This window comes from Mercenaria mercenaria, chromosome 8 (genome assembly GCF_021730395.1).
Source record: "Mercenaria mercenaria strain notata chromosome 8, MADL_Memer_1, whole genome shotgun sequence".
NCBI classification, from domain to species: Eukaryota; Metazoa; Mollusca; class Bivalvia; order Venerida; family Veneridae; genus Mercenaria; species Mercenaria mercenaria.
Genome location: NC_069368.1, coordinates 14,684,630 through 14,701,153, shown reverse-complemented (window position 1 = coordinate 14,701,153; position 16,524 = coordinate 14,684,630). Strand labels below are relative to the sequence as shown.

Sequence of the window (16,524 nt, the reverse complement as noted above, 5' to 3'; positions counted from 1 at the left end):
TATTCATTCCTCTATCGCATACACAATGTCTTTCTTTTATTTGACCTAGTGACCTACTTCTTGACTCCAGATAACCCATATTTAACATTGATCTACATTTCATCAAGGCAATCATTCTCACCATATTTCATGAAAATCAATTGAAAAATACAGCCGCTATCGCATACACAAGGTTTTTCTTTGATTTGACCTAGTGACCTAGTTTTTGACCCCAGATAACCCATTTTCGATCTCGGTCTAGATTTCATCAAAGTGATTATTCTGACCAATATTCATGAAGATCAATTGAAAAATACAGCCTCTATCGCATACACAAGGTTTTTCCTTAATTTGACCTAGTGACCTAGTTTTTAATCCCCAGATGACCCATTTTAAACTGACCTAGATTTTATCAAGGCAATTATTCTGACACATGAATCATTCTACACTCTATCGCATACACAATGCTTTCTTTATTTGACCTAGTGACCTAGTTTTGACTCCAAGATAACCCATTTTAACTTGCTAGATTTATCAAGGTAATCATTCTGACCATATTCATGAAGATCAATTGCAAAAACTACCCAACCTCTATTCGCCAACATCATTCATCGGTTAGATCAATTCTGACCAAAATTCATGTAGATCAATTGAAAATACAGCCTCTATCGCAAACACAAGGTTTTTATTAATTTGACCTAGTGACCTAGTTTTTAATCCCAGATAACCCATTTCGAACTTGGCCTAGATTTCTTCAAGATAATCATTCTGACCAAATTTTATGAAGATCAGTTGAAAAATACTGCCTCTATCGCATACACAAGCTAAATGTTGACGCACGACAGACGACAGACGACGGACGCCGGACATCGAGCGATCAGAAACACTCACCTGAGCATTGCTTAGGTGGGCTAAAAATACATTGTGGAACTTTTTCTTTACGCGAAAATGTCATCAAAGGTGTGGTATGATTTTCCCTCAGAAGACCATTGTGAAAATTGAGCAGAGGACAAATATTTTCAAATCTTTCGTCTAACAAAATGCATGACCTTATCTTTCTTGGACATGTGAAAAATGTGGTTTAATAAACTTCTCCTGTATGTAACAATATTTGTTTCAAACGTGCAGAATTACGTAAATATCCCTTTAACAAAACTATTATTATAAAACAATTATTCCGGACACCTGGAAGCTATGTGGCCCAGCTTTTGTACTATAACCAATTCAATTAATTAATAACATATAAAATTAGATGCAATCTGACTCTACAATTCATATACATTCTCTAAATAAAAGGTGATTATAAATTTATATCAACTGTGAAAAAGTATGCGAACTTCGGCCATTACCAAACTGCCTCAGCGAAGGATGAGAGTCCATACTCGATGTCGCTGAATATACAAATCTCGGTTTCCGTTTCCTTGATGCAGCAATGCGAGCTCTAACTTCTTTCAGCCAAGAAAATGTTACATTGAAACCAAGAAATATAAACGGATTAGCCGCAGAGTTACAAGCGGCCATTCCCCCAAAAAAACCATACACGGCCCTTGATATTATACAATGGTCACCAAATGACATTATCATTTCCAATACAAAGTAAGGCAAGCTGCAAACAACGAATGTCATTATAATGACAAATGTCAATTTCAATGTTTTTATTTTAGCTCGTGGAAGTGATGTGGATTTTGTACTTTGTAGCTGGATTTTCACTTTTGCTGTTTGGCATTTAAATCTTAATGTCTTTTTATTTTTGTTTTCATTAGCTTTCTGTGCAACCTTCCAGAATATTCGCGTATAACATATCGTCAGTATCAACAAAGGTATGAAGAAAACAGCAAAGCATATGTATGCTATCCAAATTTGTCTGTGAGACATTGGTTTGTTCCGGAATATAGCCTCGCATCTGAATGACCCGTCTCGTTCAGTAAGATGGAATACCCCAAACATTGGTAGTGAGCATAAAGCTGCAATCAACCAACCTAATCCTGCCATTTTCCATACCTGAAAAAATATATTTAAAACTTATTTTTTCGTCATTTTCAGATAATGATTCTTTTTAAAAACTAAATGTCAAACAACATTTGTTTAGTCTGATGATGTTACCTTGTTGTTGATTTAAAACAAATACTTGAACTATTTGGGGAGGCTGCGATTTTGGTACGTGACATTCCCTGTTTGATATTTGTCTTTGTTTCGATACTTCTGATTCGTGTCTTATAAAGTACAATGTGAAAAAAAAACAACGAAAAATATAATCGCTGTAACAAAAGTAAAATAACTGAAACTATTTAAGAAATACCAGTGAACATTTAGATTTATCTGATTCTAAACAAACAGTTAAATCATATGTTCAAAGTATGCTTATCAATTGTGTCACTTTATTTCCTCCTTATCATCATTATGTTTTTGTTTATTTCTAAACCCGTTATTCAACAAAAGAACAACTTATGTTATAATTTGGTAAGGTATACTTCTCTAAGCATTGCATAATGTATATTCGTAAGTAATGATGTAACTTAGAGACGGAATCGGCCTTTATCCAAAAATGACAACCTGCTACAAAATGTTTCTCTTGATCAAAATAAATCTTTGTTATAATGTTTATCTCTGTGAAATACAGATTGAAAAGCAGGTGTGCCAAAATGTTTGAAAAAGACTAGGTCACTTGGTTAAATAATTGGAATGTTGAGGCCACATTTTCTACTAATCATCATGATATATGTTCAGAATGTTAGCCTGTTCAAAATCTATGACATATTTGTAATTTTGTTACTTGGAGGCAAAACTAGGTTGCAAAGTCAAATCGTTGAAAACCTTGGTTAATGATTTGCCTGATATACTTATAAATGGTCGAAATATTTGTGTATATTAAATACACTTTAATAAAATCACAGAAATGTTTCTTCGGTGACCCTTTACCAGTTTGTGGAAGACATGGTCATCTGAGAGGCAATCACGTTTTCATAAAGGTATAAAGTATTCCTTTATGCACACAGCAGATAATTAAATAGTCTTATTGTCAGAAAAGACTGGCCAAATTTTAAAATAATTTCACAAGCTAACCCTCTGCCAAAACCATTTTGTGAGACATAAACTGAAAAAAAACTTAACGTTTAGCCTGCTGGTGGCAAGTGATTCTGCCTTTTGTGACCAGTGCAGACCAAGATCAGCCTGCACATCCATTCAGTCTGATCATGGTCTGCACTGTTCGCTGTTCAGTCAGTACATTTTCAGTGAACATCCCTTTGAATATTTAATGGTATTGCCCAAACTGAATGATGGATCAGTCCATTTTAGAAATTTAGCAGGATATAGGTTAACAACTGTAATGCAAGAAGTTGTAAATTTCAAGAATGCTCCAAAAATAAAATGATAAAAAATCAATTTTTCTAACTCATAAAGTTGGTAAGATTAGACTATTTTTTTATCGACAACTATATCGTCAGTGTCATATAATACAATCAATATTTCAGTTCAGTTCTAATTAATGACTAAAGAGTAACTTTCGTTTAACCATATAAGAATATCTTTGGCATTCCAATTCAATGTAACAATATTTCAAATGACTTGAAATGTTTACAGCTGCATTATCTTAAAAATGTAAGCAGGTAATATTTCGAAATAAGATGCACACAGTGACCATTTTCTAAGAGCGACGTCATCACGACGAGACAAAGTAAATAAACAAAAATGAATTATGTCCAAAAGGTATAACAATACAAAGATACTTATCATCACTTTGTACAAAAATAACTGAAGTCGATATGTCAATGAGGCCTGATAAAATGGCCTTAAATAAAACGAACTTTCTAATTCATGTAAATATATAACAAGAATCGTCTGTCCATATTTAATATGTAAGTTATTGAAACAGTAACGGTGATCGATTCTTGTGTCTGTTTAAGTACAATTATGATTGATTTGGCAACCCGTGTTCCTTACAAATTTTGCTCTTCTCTAAAAAACGTTATTTTGTACTATCGGTACATTCTAAAGATGCATAAATTGATGATGTTTGCCTAACATAGGCTTCATAGATACAGTGTAACGTCAAAGAAACGCAGTGCGGTTGAAATCAATTAATTAAGCAGAGGGGAGATCCGTCTACAGACCGTCTCTGAGATGTATGTGCATGTTTTTCTTTCGTATACTACAATTGCTCCATAGAGCCGGTTGATGGATTGATTTCAAATCTGAATCAGTTTCATATTTATGACGTCCCAACTCTCATGTCCAAGGAGCTAATTCTGAAAAATTGGATTCAATCTGAAGGTATGAAACACTATAGTTTAACATAAAATCATACAAGCAGACATATTGAAAAAGTCTACGACTCTTGTATGATCATTGACAATACATGAATACCGTGTTTGTTTCAAAAGTAACGGCATGTAAGAATTTAGACATTTACCGTATGTCATCATAAATATGCTATCCTATAAGTGTATAAAAGTTGAAAATTCTTATTTTAGGTAACCAAAACAAACATTTTTGTCTTGCCTCAGTTCTATATTGAATTTTAATATATTATTACAAAAAAAATAGTTAATACTTTTATATTGAATTGAATTTCAATATTTACTTTGTCTCGTTGTGATGTTGTCGCTCTTACAAAATGGACTTGGTGTGCAACTTATTTCGAAATATTATACTATGTTTAAACATACTTTAAAACAGCTGTACATTGTTTTTTGTTACTTTTTGTTAATACATCAATGTTTATTTTTACTTATTCACATGTTGCCGACTATTGTCTGATATGAATTAATTTAAAATAAATTGTAAAACTCCTTCCTTTCCAGTGTCACTTATATATATATAAAAACTCTAACTTACAGGCCAGGATTCCTTAAGCGGAGCGCGAATCGCCTGATGTCTATCAATTGCAATCACCACTAGTATATAATTGCTCGACATCATAGAAAAGCTTTGTAAAAATTTAACCAATCTACACATAACAGGTCCTGCTGACCATTCTCTATCAACATATTCCCATATCAACTGCGGAAACACAGCTAGTAATATCACCAGAAGATCTGCAAACGTTAGGTTTAAGATAAACGAGTTCACTCTTGACAAATGATTGAAGCCTGGTGACACTTTCCGATTACATGTCATCCAAAACAACACCAACGCACATCCTAAGATGCCAAATATCATAGTCAAGTAAAGAATAGCAAGTCTGGTAGACTTATGTAATCCAATGTCATGCACTGTTCCACAAGAGTTAGTTCTGTTAAATAATGTAACATCTGTATCATTTTTGTCAGTGACATTGACGTTAACATATACAACTGTACTGTTCGACACGTTGAAATGCGTCATACTCGTATTCAATATTACGTTGACATCCATTTCTTTTTTGCTTCTTCCTTGTTTCAGACTAACGTTTTTTCACAACCTGCAAAATATAAGACAAAAATACAGTAGACTATTCTTGTAAACAAATTGCAACGTATTAGAAAAAAGGGTTATTCATAGCAAAAGCCTTTACTAAGGACAAAGGGGGAAATGCACTAATATATTACTTTTCTTTTGAATGTTGATTTGATTTCCTGAAAAAGTGGACGGAAATTACAAAACGTGTAAGTTTTCACTTGAAAATAAAACTTTGTAATTATACTGAATTACATATCATCGTAATTGTTTCAAAACTTATTTAAAACAATCATGAGAAATCAAACATCCAGCTTTACTAATCACTAGTACAATGTTGTTGGGTTTGTTTTAACTAAACTGAAAACGGGGAGTACAAAACAATTAACATTACATTTAATGTGTCTAATATAAGCTCAATTAGCAAGTATTAGACAGAACATGTCAATGTTTGAAGTGGGTATTTATCTCTACAACTCAATTTCTAAAAGTGTTATCAGGAACATTTCAGTTGCAAGCTATAGACCGAGCGCACGTTCTCGGAGAAATGTATCGGAAATATAATTTAAAGGTAAATGTTGCTTGCATGATTCAGCCTCGTAATACCATTGAAGCGTTCTCACTGTTATGATATCCTTAAATGCAACGCAAAACATAATGAAATGCTATGTCATTATAGAAACAAACTCAAAATAATTCCGATAATTATTAATGCAAGAACCTTTCATTGGTTTAGCCGAAATGTTCACATAACTAATAATCTTTGTATGAATGTGCGTATTTCATCTTTGCGTTGGGGCCAAACCAGATAGAAATGGCTAAAATTGTCTTATTTCTGCACGAAAACATACGTGTAAGCACTGATTTTATCTGTTAGATCAATTCCTGTCCGATGATCATGGTTTTAATTCCAAATTTGATAAAAGTCGTTTTCGGGTTTCAATGCGGAAAGCATCACCATTAAAAACGAAAAATTAGGCGGAAACACGTTCAGTTGGAATTATAAGGATTTTGTCTTCTGGGATTTATTCAATGTCCACAATATTCAGCTGGGTTTATATATGCATGAACACTAATAAAGTTATATTATAACACGTTGCAATAATAGCAGATGTAATCAGTGACAAATAATGGCAGTATACGTAAGAAATATGAGAACATAAAAAAGACATGACATAGCATTCCTTGCAGCAATGGCCCATTTGTGAATCGTTCTGTTTAAGTTGCCTCCTTCTCTATTATATATATTCAAATATTAAGAGTCGTGTCGCTGTCTTTAAATCACTTGCCTCTCACCGATGTGTGTTCAAGCCTCGCTCGGGGCGTTGAATTGTTTAAGTGTGGTAGCCAGCAAGCTGGCTTGCGGAAGATCAGTGGTTCTACCCAGGTGCCCACTCGCGATGAAAAAATGCACGGAGGGGCACCTGAGGTCTTCATTCAAATAAAAAGCTAGAAAGTCGCCATATGACTTATGATTGTGTCGGTGTGACGTTAAACACCACAAAAATATATCCAAATGATAGGCTCGGAACTTACAGATAGCTGTTTTGTATATTCCCAAAAAAGAAGGGCATATAGTTAGGGAGAGCATACAGTCACCATTTGCCCGTACGTCACACTTTTCGTGTCCGGAGCTTTACTAAAAAAAAATGTACTAAATATTTCAAATGACGATGATTTCGGCGACAGTCACACAATGAAATAAAAGTTGTTAATCAGCAATAAATAGCGTAAATGTTGCTTTCATCGACTTATCTATAAATCTTGACTACGCTGTAAATTTGATTGCAAAACTTGTTTAATACCTTTACATAAACATCGGATAAATTATGGTACTTTTCTAAGCTAAATTATAGTTACATATTTGCCGAGGCGAGTTCAGGAATAAGAGTCCAAAACTTGTTCCGTTTTATCCAGGAAAAATGTTCAATATGTTTTTGTTATATGCTTACATTTAATTAAACGAAAAAAATCAGACAGACTTTAGTTCGTCATCCAAATGTTTGCAGAAATATCGCGTCAAGTTGATATTTATGCGGATACTTTTATCGGTCAACGGTCATTATAATTAAATTAAAACAATATGGCCTTAGTTACATACATGAAAGAACTATGAAAAGTCTAAGGAAATCATTTTTAGACTTTGACCCCAGACCAACGACATATATATAACGATAGTTCCAAAATCACATACACTGTCGAGTAAATCATGCTTTCATCGTGAACAAATGGGAACTATAATACACCGCGGAATAGCTGCATTTTTGTTGTTAAGACTGTTGTTTGTTTTGCAAAACTGCGCTTATTCAAGTTCGTCTGCCAATACAAGTGATAATGAATTCTCGTCATTCGAAAAAATATAAAATACATGTTTGAAATCCATATCATTATTTTAAAAGAACATTTTTTTGTTTTATAATTGCGATTTTCAAAAGCAAGTTATAAGAAAAATAGACGCATTATAGGTGTATACCTGGTTACATAATAATCTCACCACTAGAAATGTTGAAATTTGCAGACCTTTTCCGTAAGCTGAAGTTCTTACATCAAAGTAATGATGTTTTGCGAAATCCACATTTTCTTTATCAAAACATAAGTCCTAGACTTTGGTAAAAATGTCACAGGTATTTAGTTTAATTTTAACGTTGTCTGCATAAGACATCGCACGTGCAATGAGTTCGTCTGTACATCAAATATTTGGCACTGATTACAAAGTCATAATATTTTAACATCTATTATTTATTTTTTTCTTAATTATATTATTTGAAATAGAAGTGTCCTACGATTCGTCTGACAAGAAAAACAGATTTCTTCTTCTATAGTCAGTATCAAAGAAATATTTTGTGAAATAACATCAATGAAACAACATCAATCAAGGAACGCATAAAATGTTTGATATTATACATACAGTAAATATATTGTATCTAATGGAATAAGATCTTAAACAAGGAATGTAAGGATTCACAGATTGTTGAATCTAATGGAGTGTCACACTTCAACACCATTTGTAAATTGAATATTTTAAATCAGGGATGTAAGGATTCACAGATTGTCAGGTTGTTTTTGCCAGAAATATCTAAATACACAATCTATATATTTTTATATTTACGTGTAGTGGTTGTGTGATTTAATATAAAGAATTAGCATGATACGTAATTGTCATGCATGGGTATGAAAGAAAAGTGATGTTCAGTCTTTTCCATCAGGATGATTAACACAGACCATCGCAATATTTCTCGTAAGTACATCTTGATACGACATATTTCAGTATTATTTCAGCTGCTGACAAATATCTCTATTGGATTATTGTCAAGCAACTCTAAATGGGCCTTTGTAGATCTTATTTCCGACTAAATCTGAATTCAGACTATGAACCTAGAGAAAGCTTTTCAATCAAAGTTTGCAGGGATGGCTTATACAACTTTCCGGTCAATTTTGTTATATTTTTACAACTTGAAAGTGTACAATGCTTTAGTCACAACTGTCATTGTTTGAATATGTAAAGATAAAAATGGTATCATGTATGAAATAAATATATATACTTATTTAAAGAAGTGTCTTTTATTTGTTAAAATCACTTATTTTATCCCGCCAGAAATATGAATGAAGAATGAATATTTTACATTTATTTTCTCAGCTGAAAAAATAAAACACACCAAATACGTATGTGTTGACGAAAGACTTATGTTTTGCATAATTAAACGCACAAAATTGATGATATATTGAACTAAAAGTCATTTACCAATATTTTTTTATTCTTGAAATGACTAGGATGCGAATGCGCCTCAACCAGAATTAACGTTATTACTGCAATAACTGCATAATATAGTTAAAATAATTACGTATAACTGCAATTTATATCGCTACCTGGATGATATGCTTATTATCAATAACCCATTCTTTGCTCAAACGTTAGATACTATTCCCAGGAGCAATGATCAAATAACACTTATAACAATACAAATACAGACACCATCTCTAGACTCGTTTTTATGTCATAGTATTATCCAGACAAACATATTTAATAAGAGAGATGATTTTAATCTTTATATTATAAACTTCTTTCATTTATATAAACGATTGTAACCCAGTCAACATTTTATTTGACAAAAGCTTCTAAATTCGGTTTGCTCAGTAAATGTAATCAATAAATTATAAATTAATTAATTTAGAAGCACTGCCATTAGCATAAATTGTGTAAATGGTTTGTTTAAGCTTACTGTTGAAATTTACATTTAGTCTTAAAGCACTTGATATTAAGCTTAAGATTTGTGTCAAGGCAATTTTACAATTTTACTTTGCACTGGTATGAAATGGTTTATAAAAAAGAGCTTATGAACTAACGATTATGAGAAAAACGTCATGCTTGGTGTGAAGCCATTTACAGTTAGACGCAACGCTTTCCTCATGGAATACGTCTGAAGGTACGTATGTTAGACTTCATGAAAGGAAGTTCTGAATACACGCGTATGTGTTCCTTCATGCTTGCCATTTAAAGACGATGCCCTTTGTATTCAATCCTTTTCATATATTTTATTAACAACCGCAACAATGGTCTTTAATTGCAGTGTAACGAACGTTAATGTCTCTCCGTACTTTGACGTGTTGTTACATTTAATGATCCTTTCGAATCATGAGTTCTATTCAATGTATTGTGATTTAGAATTCTTCTGAAGCCAGTACAGTGCGGTCTGTTCAATGATTTCTACGTTGTATATAATTATGTTTCGCCTTGTCATCTTTTTTTTTTTTTTGTTTTTCTCAAACGATGTATAAATACACTGCTGGCTGTTTCTTTGAGAATGTGTACACAATTACCTGGTGTTGACTCCGCAGTTGTGTTTTTGCCATCGACAGTTCAAAGGCAGTGCGCTAGGATGGTGTTGTGTTCTTATACATGGGTTTCAACTGTAAAAAGGTGCTTTCAGACAAACATGAAATCAAATTATTGTTATGCAAGGTATAGATCTATTTGTTAATATAGTGAAATGAGCACTTCTCGTGCACTAATTGCTTTATCACACTGAAAAGTGGTTAGAAATAAATACAGCAACGATATAAAATATGACCAAGAGTTTAAGATTATGTAAATACTGTACAAGATTCAGCCTTCAGATCAAAACATCTGCATTTTTACCGGAAAGATTTTAAAATGCTTTACGATAGAAATGATGAAATAGAAAAAGTGGAATTGTGTCATTTAAAACTGTGGCAGATATAAAAAAAAATGCACGAAAAAGCTTAAATTATTTACAAAGTGATGTTTGAAAGAACATTTTACCGATGCTATGTAACAATGCTTCAGCCGTTTTTAATCATGCATAAGAGCAAAATAATTAGAGACAAAACATCATTTGTAAAATACAATGTATACCCTTACGTGCTTTATGGTTAGTGTTTTAGGGTTTTATGTACATCTTAAAGGAATCGAGATGTCTCTACGAAATGTTTTGCGATAGAACGTTCTGCATTGAATATTCAGGCTTTGATTTAATAAGAAAAACTATGTAAATACTTTTTAGATTAGTTTATTCAGGAAAATATTTACGCTGGAACTAGAACATTTGTGACGACCCTTTTTAGCGTCTCCTCAACACACGCGTCTTTTGCAATCAACGGAAGCTATGGAAAATAGGCATACTTGTGTATGCATGAGTTATCAATGTGTTGTATAACGAACCTAATTCTGACAAGTGGATGGAATAACTTCGACCCCATAAATAACTACAGCTTTGTTGACGTCATTTTGTTTCGGTTCCGAGTTAAAATCTGCATATTTGTAATTAACATAAGAAAGTAATATAAGCCGCACTATGAGAAAACCAACATAGTGCATTTGCGACCAGCATGGATCCAAACCAGCCTGCGCATCCGCGCAGTCTGGTCAGGATCCATGCTGTTCGCTTTCAAAGCCTATTGCAATTAGAGAAACCGTTAGCGAACAGCATGGATCCTGACCACACTGCGCGGATGCGCAGGCTGGTATGGATCCATACTGTTCGCAAATGCATTATGTTGGTTTTCTCCTGGTGCGGCTCATATGTAATCTGTTATTTCTGCAAAAAACATATAAAGCAGGTAAACGTTCTTATTTCCAACAAACAGAGAACAGAATGATCGCTCTTACAATTCCAAGTTTTGACAACCCAATACATCAATAGGCTTTTTATCCGTCCGGTAATGAGTTTTCCGGCGTTCCTAATGACGAATTCAATCAAGCATACTCAGTTATGCCCAATTTACATTGTTCTTGTGGGCGGCCGAAGTGTGTTACATTTTGAAAATCATGTTGCTACTTCACGTTATTATAGGAAGGGAAAAAGCAAACGCTCTTGATTCATAGTTCTGCGATTATATACGAATCATGTCCCCGAAATGACAAGTATATATAATACACATTTAAAGTTGTGTAACTTAATTGCAGATGTTTTACTAGTTAAGGTACATGTATTTTTACAAATGTACTTTTATGACACACCAGTTTGACGAGATACCCGAGAATGGAAGACGTATAGTTTTGTACATCTATCGACAAAGATTTTTGTATAAAACACCATCTTCTAAATGCGTAATAGTCTAAGAAAGAAAGTCTAAGTAAAGGATTTGTACACAATCGAATAAAATTACGTTTTGCATGTATTCCTGTTATGAGGATAACATTGGTTGAAACACGACATAGTTAAAACAAAATAAAAATAGCCAAAACCAACAACAGTGCTTTTAGTTATGATATTCAGTCTATGAAAAACACTATTCCAGTGCCAACATGACTGAGCTACCACAAGATACACCCAAATGAGTTACGTAGGAATTCTTGTTCCCCTCAATTAAAGGTGGTTAAATCATATTTTGGATCGGTTTAGGCTAGCAGCAAATTCTCTTGCATTCTTAACTGAAAAAACTTTTCCTTAATAATTATTTTCAATCGCTACAAAACCACTCCATTAAAAAAAAAACTGCTGTGTTGCAGGTTCTCTGAAAACAATCTATAAAGTTGTTGATCAATTGGATGTTTCTCTTCCCATTTGAGACGCTAGTTAATTAAAACAGCAACAATATGTCGAAAATACTGTGCGCTTGAACAGCTCCTGTAATTGATCTTAGTTTCCTCATATTTTGTAAATAAGACTGAGTATTATTTCTGCGGAAATGGAAACTGTTCTAACTGTAAACCATTTTTTTTCCCAATCATTTAAGTATATTAACAAGTATATTTTGCTGTGTGTTAACTATAACAGTTTTAAATTTCGTTTTGCGTTTACATTGAAAATTTGTAAAAGGTTTTCAATATACCGGTCTAATGGATGTGATATACATGTACTCAGTCTATTACACTTTGATACCATTCACACGAAGATGTTTTCACTCTTTACTGTGATGAGGTATTTATTCATGTTAATTGAGGATTTAAGCATAAGGTTAAATCAAGCATATTAATGTGTTGGGATAAGTAAAGGAAAAAAAGCTGAAAACTTCAAACGTTGTCTTCATGAAAAAGTCAAGATTTATGATGTTATAGAAAAATGCGGAGTTATTGTCATCTCTATTACAAGAATAATTACATTAATTGATGGTATTCAGTGCTGATATTAATCCATTAACTGCTAATTGTCTTTCCTTTAAGTATCCTGTATTATAAGAATGGACATTTACAGATTAATAATTGATAGTTATATGAAAATAATCGTGTGTATAGAGCGGTATCTGTATAATAACCAGTATAACTGACAAACCTAACAAAGCATTACGTCACAACCATGCTTTAAGAACCATGAATATCTTCATTTACTTAGAATTGAGAAATTAAATAAATATCGGAATATATGATAGGACGATTTAATGAATAAGGGGCTTACTGATATAACACTATGAATATTAAACTCTATGTTAGCATTGTTCTGTGCAATACCGCGATATATTTTGACGAGTACCCCTTCTATTAAACAGATTGGACGAGCCTTTTGACGAGCCCAGTATATTTTTCGGATGGATATATCCGTACTATACCAGATAATTATAGGTAACCTTCTATTCCAATCTGACTAAAGTACATCTCCTGTTACGCTACGCATAGGATCTGACAACGACCTATTGATGGCCTCGTTCTGACAACCCTTCCGCTAGCCAATCAAAAGTTAACTTACAACATTCTGCAAGCTTTAAAATGCCTTGGTATTTGATATTAACAATTTTTATAGAGGAAAATGTCAGATAGCCGTTTACCTCAGTCGGTAGCGCACTTGCTCTGTAAGCGAGAGGTCCCGGGTTCGAGCCCTGGATTAACTGCAATTTTTTCTTACTCTTTAACATTCGAACAAGTTGTCTGATTGGTTCAAACAAAAATAGATTTGCGAAAACAAAAATAGCAATCTTGGAAATCCAAAATATACAGAAGACGAATGTGAATGGGTCGTTCTCAGATCTTCGTTTAGAAGGTCAAGTACTTTAGTCAGATTGCCTTCTATTCTACGCTTATTGTTTTTGGTCAAAAGGGTTAAAGAAGTAGAGTGACATGACTCCATCTTTTTAAAGTTAATACAGAAATATAATGGACGGTCGCACGAAACAAATTCGAATCACTGACAGGAAGACAAAACTATGTATAAAGTGAGGAACAATAAAATTAATATGAGACAATGTTAATTTTTATTCTGTTAGTCTTTTTTTAAAGTGTCTCAGACATTTACCTTTAAATAAATGTTATTTTATATCTTACATTGATAGTTGGCAAAACTATGTCAATATCAAATATTAAAATGTATACCGAAAGCCATTTAAAAAAAAAAGAATTTTTGAGAAACATTAAACTAAAAATGATTGATTACGAAGAAAGATAATTCCGATACAGAGGTAATTAAATGAATGATTGGTACGTTTTTCCTAATTGCTAGATGTTGAAATGCAAGTCTTCTTTTCGCATTTGTGATCTAGCTTTCTTAAATCTGCATTAAACACTTAGCATGACGCACGACCTTCCATACAATCCTAACAGCGGACTGCAAGTTAAAAGAGAATTTGAGACACAACAAACTTGCCACCTGAGAAAGCCGTATAGCGCCATGCTAATTACCGATGCTAATTGCTAAATGTCCTATGTAAACTGACAAATGCCGAATGCAAAATACTACTTACAAATTTAGAATTTATCAGTTTGGTTAAAAAATGGATTTTGTTGAAACTTATCAATTTACATAAATTGTCTAAGGAATGTCTATTGTATTGTATTTGTCAAAAGTTTAGATTTGATAACAATAGCACTTTTGTTAATAAAGTTAGATAATTTGACCCATTCGGCATTAAAAGTAAGGCATTTATGAGTTGGCATTTAGCAATTTTGGCATTTTGCAAGAAATATAAAGCAATTAGTGTGAAGAATTTGCCGTTTAGTACTGTCAATTAACATTTCGCAACAACGTTAAATGCTGAAACATACATTACAGGAAATTAATTGCAATTTTGCACTAAACTGATTACATTTTGTAATTAAATATCTTTCTATTTATTTATCTATTTCAAATTTCAAATTTAAAAGCGTATATGTCCCTTTATTCTTGAAATTCTAAGTGATTTTTAATAATTTTACTTCACCAGCACTATAAGTAAATATGAACCAGGCCATCGGTTTTCCTGATGCACAATTTTGTTAAAAACAAAAGATAGTATTTTGAAAAACTAAATGTATACACCCAAATAAAAGCTAATGTTTTTTTTTATTTCGTTTTAATAATTTGACATTAACATTTAGCATTCAGTATAAAATACTAAGCAATTAAAATGGCGCACCGACCTTCTACCCAAAACATACAAGATTTTTTTTCAATTTACACTGCAATTGTGATTTATTTATTTATATAGAATGTTCAATTAAATTAGATATGGATTAATAAAATATAACTCGAAAAAAAGATCAGTATGCCATTTCGGTTTTCATGAAAAGGACTTTAATTTAAAACCAATTTATGTTTTTCATATTCTTGGAAATCTAATGAATCAGTGGTTTCATACGATTTTACTTAAGTATCAGTAAAATTAACCAGTCACAATACGGCATGAAAACCGGAAAATGTCATCTTTACAAAAAAAAAAAGGATAATTTATAGAGCCTTTGTTATAAAGCGTATTTTGCAGAAATTAAGAAAAGAGAAATTGCAATCTTCTTACGTTTTGCTTTCCGTGATTCTAATACAGGTTGATTTATGACGCTAATTCATTGGATTAAAAAGATGTACAGATTTCAAAGCTGCGGCCATTCACATATATTACTTTCCTTTTCAATACAGGCAACGGCTTTCCCAATTTTGTTAAAAGATCCAGACGTTTATGAAAAAAGCTAATTATAGAATACTTTAAAAGGGTCTAATATCATTTGGTTAATTCCTATTTTAATATGAATAATTGAATTATATCTTGTGGCGGTGCTTACACCATATCTTTCCTAATATGGCAATAGGTAATGATATTAAGGATTACTTTAGTAGTTTTGGCGCTTGTTATGCACGAGTGTATGTGCAAGAAATTGTGATTTACGTTTTTGCCGTCCATTAGTGACATTTATGAAAATATTAAAATATGTTGGATTATTTTTTAACTGAAATAATAGTTTAAATCTTCCATTTTTGTAGTCAGCTAGTGAAATATATAATGGATTCTTTAAGTATATCAATATTTTACATATATGAGCCGCGCCTTGAGAAAATCAACATAGTGGCTTTGCGACCAGCATGGATCCAGACCAGCCAGCGCACCCGCGCAGTCTGGTCAGGATCCATGCTGTTCCCTTTCAAAGCCTATTGCAATTTGAGAAACCATTAGCGAACAGCATGGATCCTGACCAGACTGTGCGGATGCGTAGGCTGGTCTGGATCCATGCTGGTCGCAAAGCCACTATGTTCGTTTTCTCATGGTGCGGCTCATATATCAAAATGCATTTGTAATAAACTGTTTTTGATAGATGTTTTTGTTGATTTCAGATGTCTTTACTACTTCAGTCATTACACGGACATTATGAACTATAAAACAAAAATGAGAGACTTTTTGAGTGCTTAGGTTCGTTTCTATATTTTCAATATAATACGTATTTTACTTGAAGCGTATGTGGTTTCTACTTAAAACACCCCGCCCGCAGAGCTCAACAGGAAGACCGCAGATCCCCAGATCGCGGTGTTGTGA

At 32.9% G+C, this 16,524-nt stretch overlaps 1 protein-coding gene across 1 annotated transcript in view; it reads right to left on the bottom strand.

The window, feature by feature from the left end:
• Nucleotides 1-654: 654 nt before the first annotated feature.
• LOC123565856 (cephalotocin receptor 2-like) overlaps nt 655-16,524 on the bottom strand; it is a 42,648-nt gene continuing 26,778 nt past the window's right edge. The window contains exons 2-3 of the mRNA XM_045359631.2: nt 4,816-5,380; nt 655-1,980 (exon numbers count right to left, since the gene is read on the bottom strand). Coding sequence (XP_045215566.1) covers nt 1,288-1,980; nt 4,816-5,334 — 1,212 coding nt within the window. The 5' untranslated portion in view covers nt 5,335-5,380 and the 3' untranslated portion in view covers nt 655-1,287. The remainder of the gene's footprint in view (nt 1,981-4,815; nt 5,381-16,524) is intronic.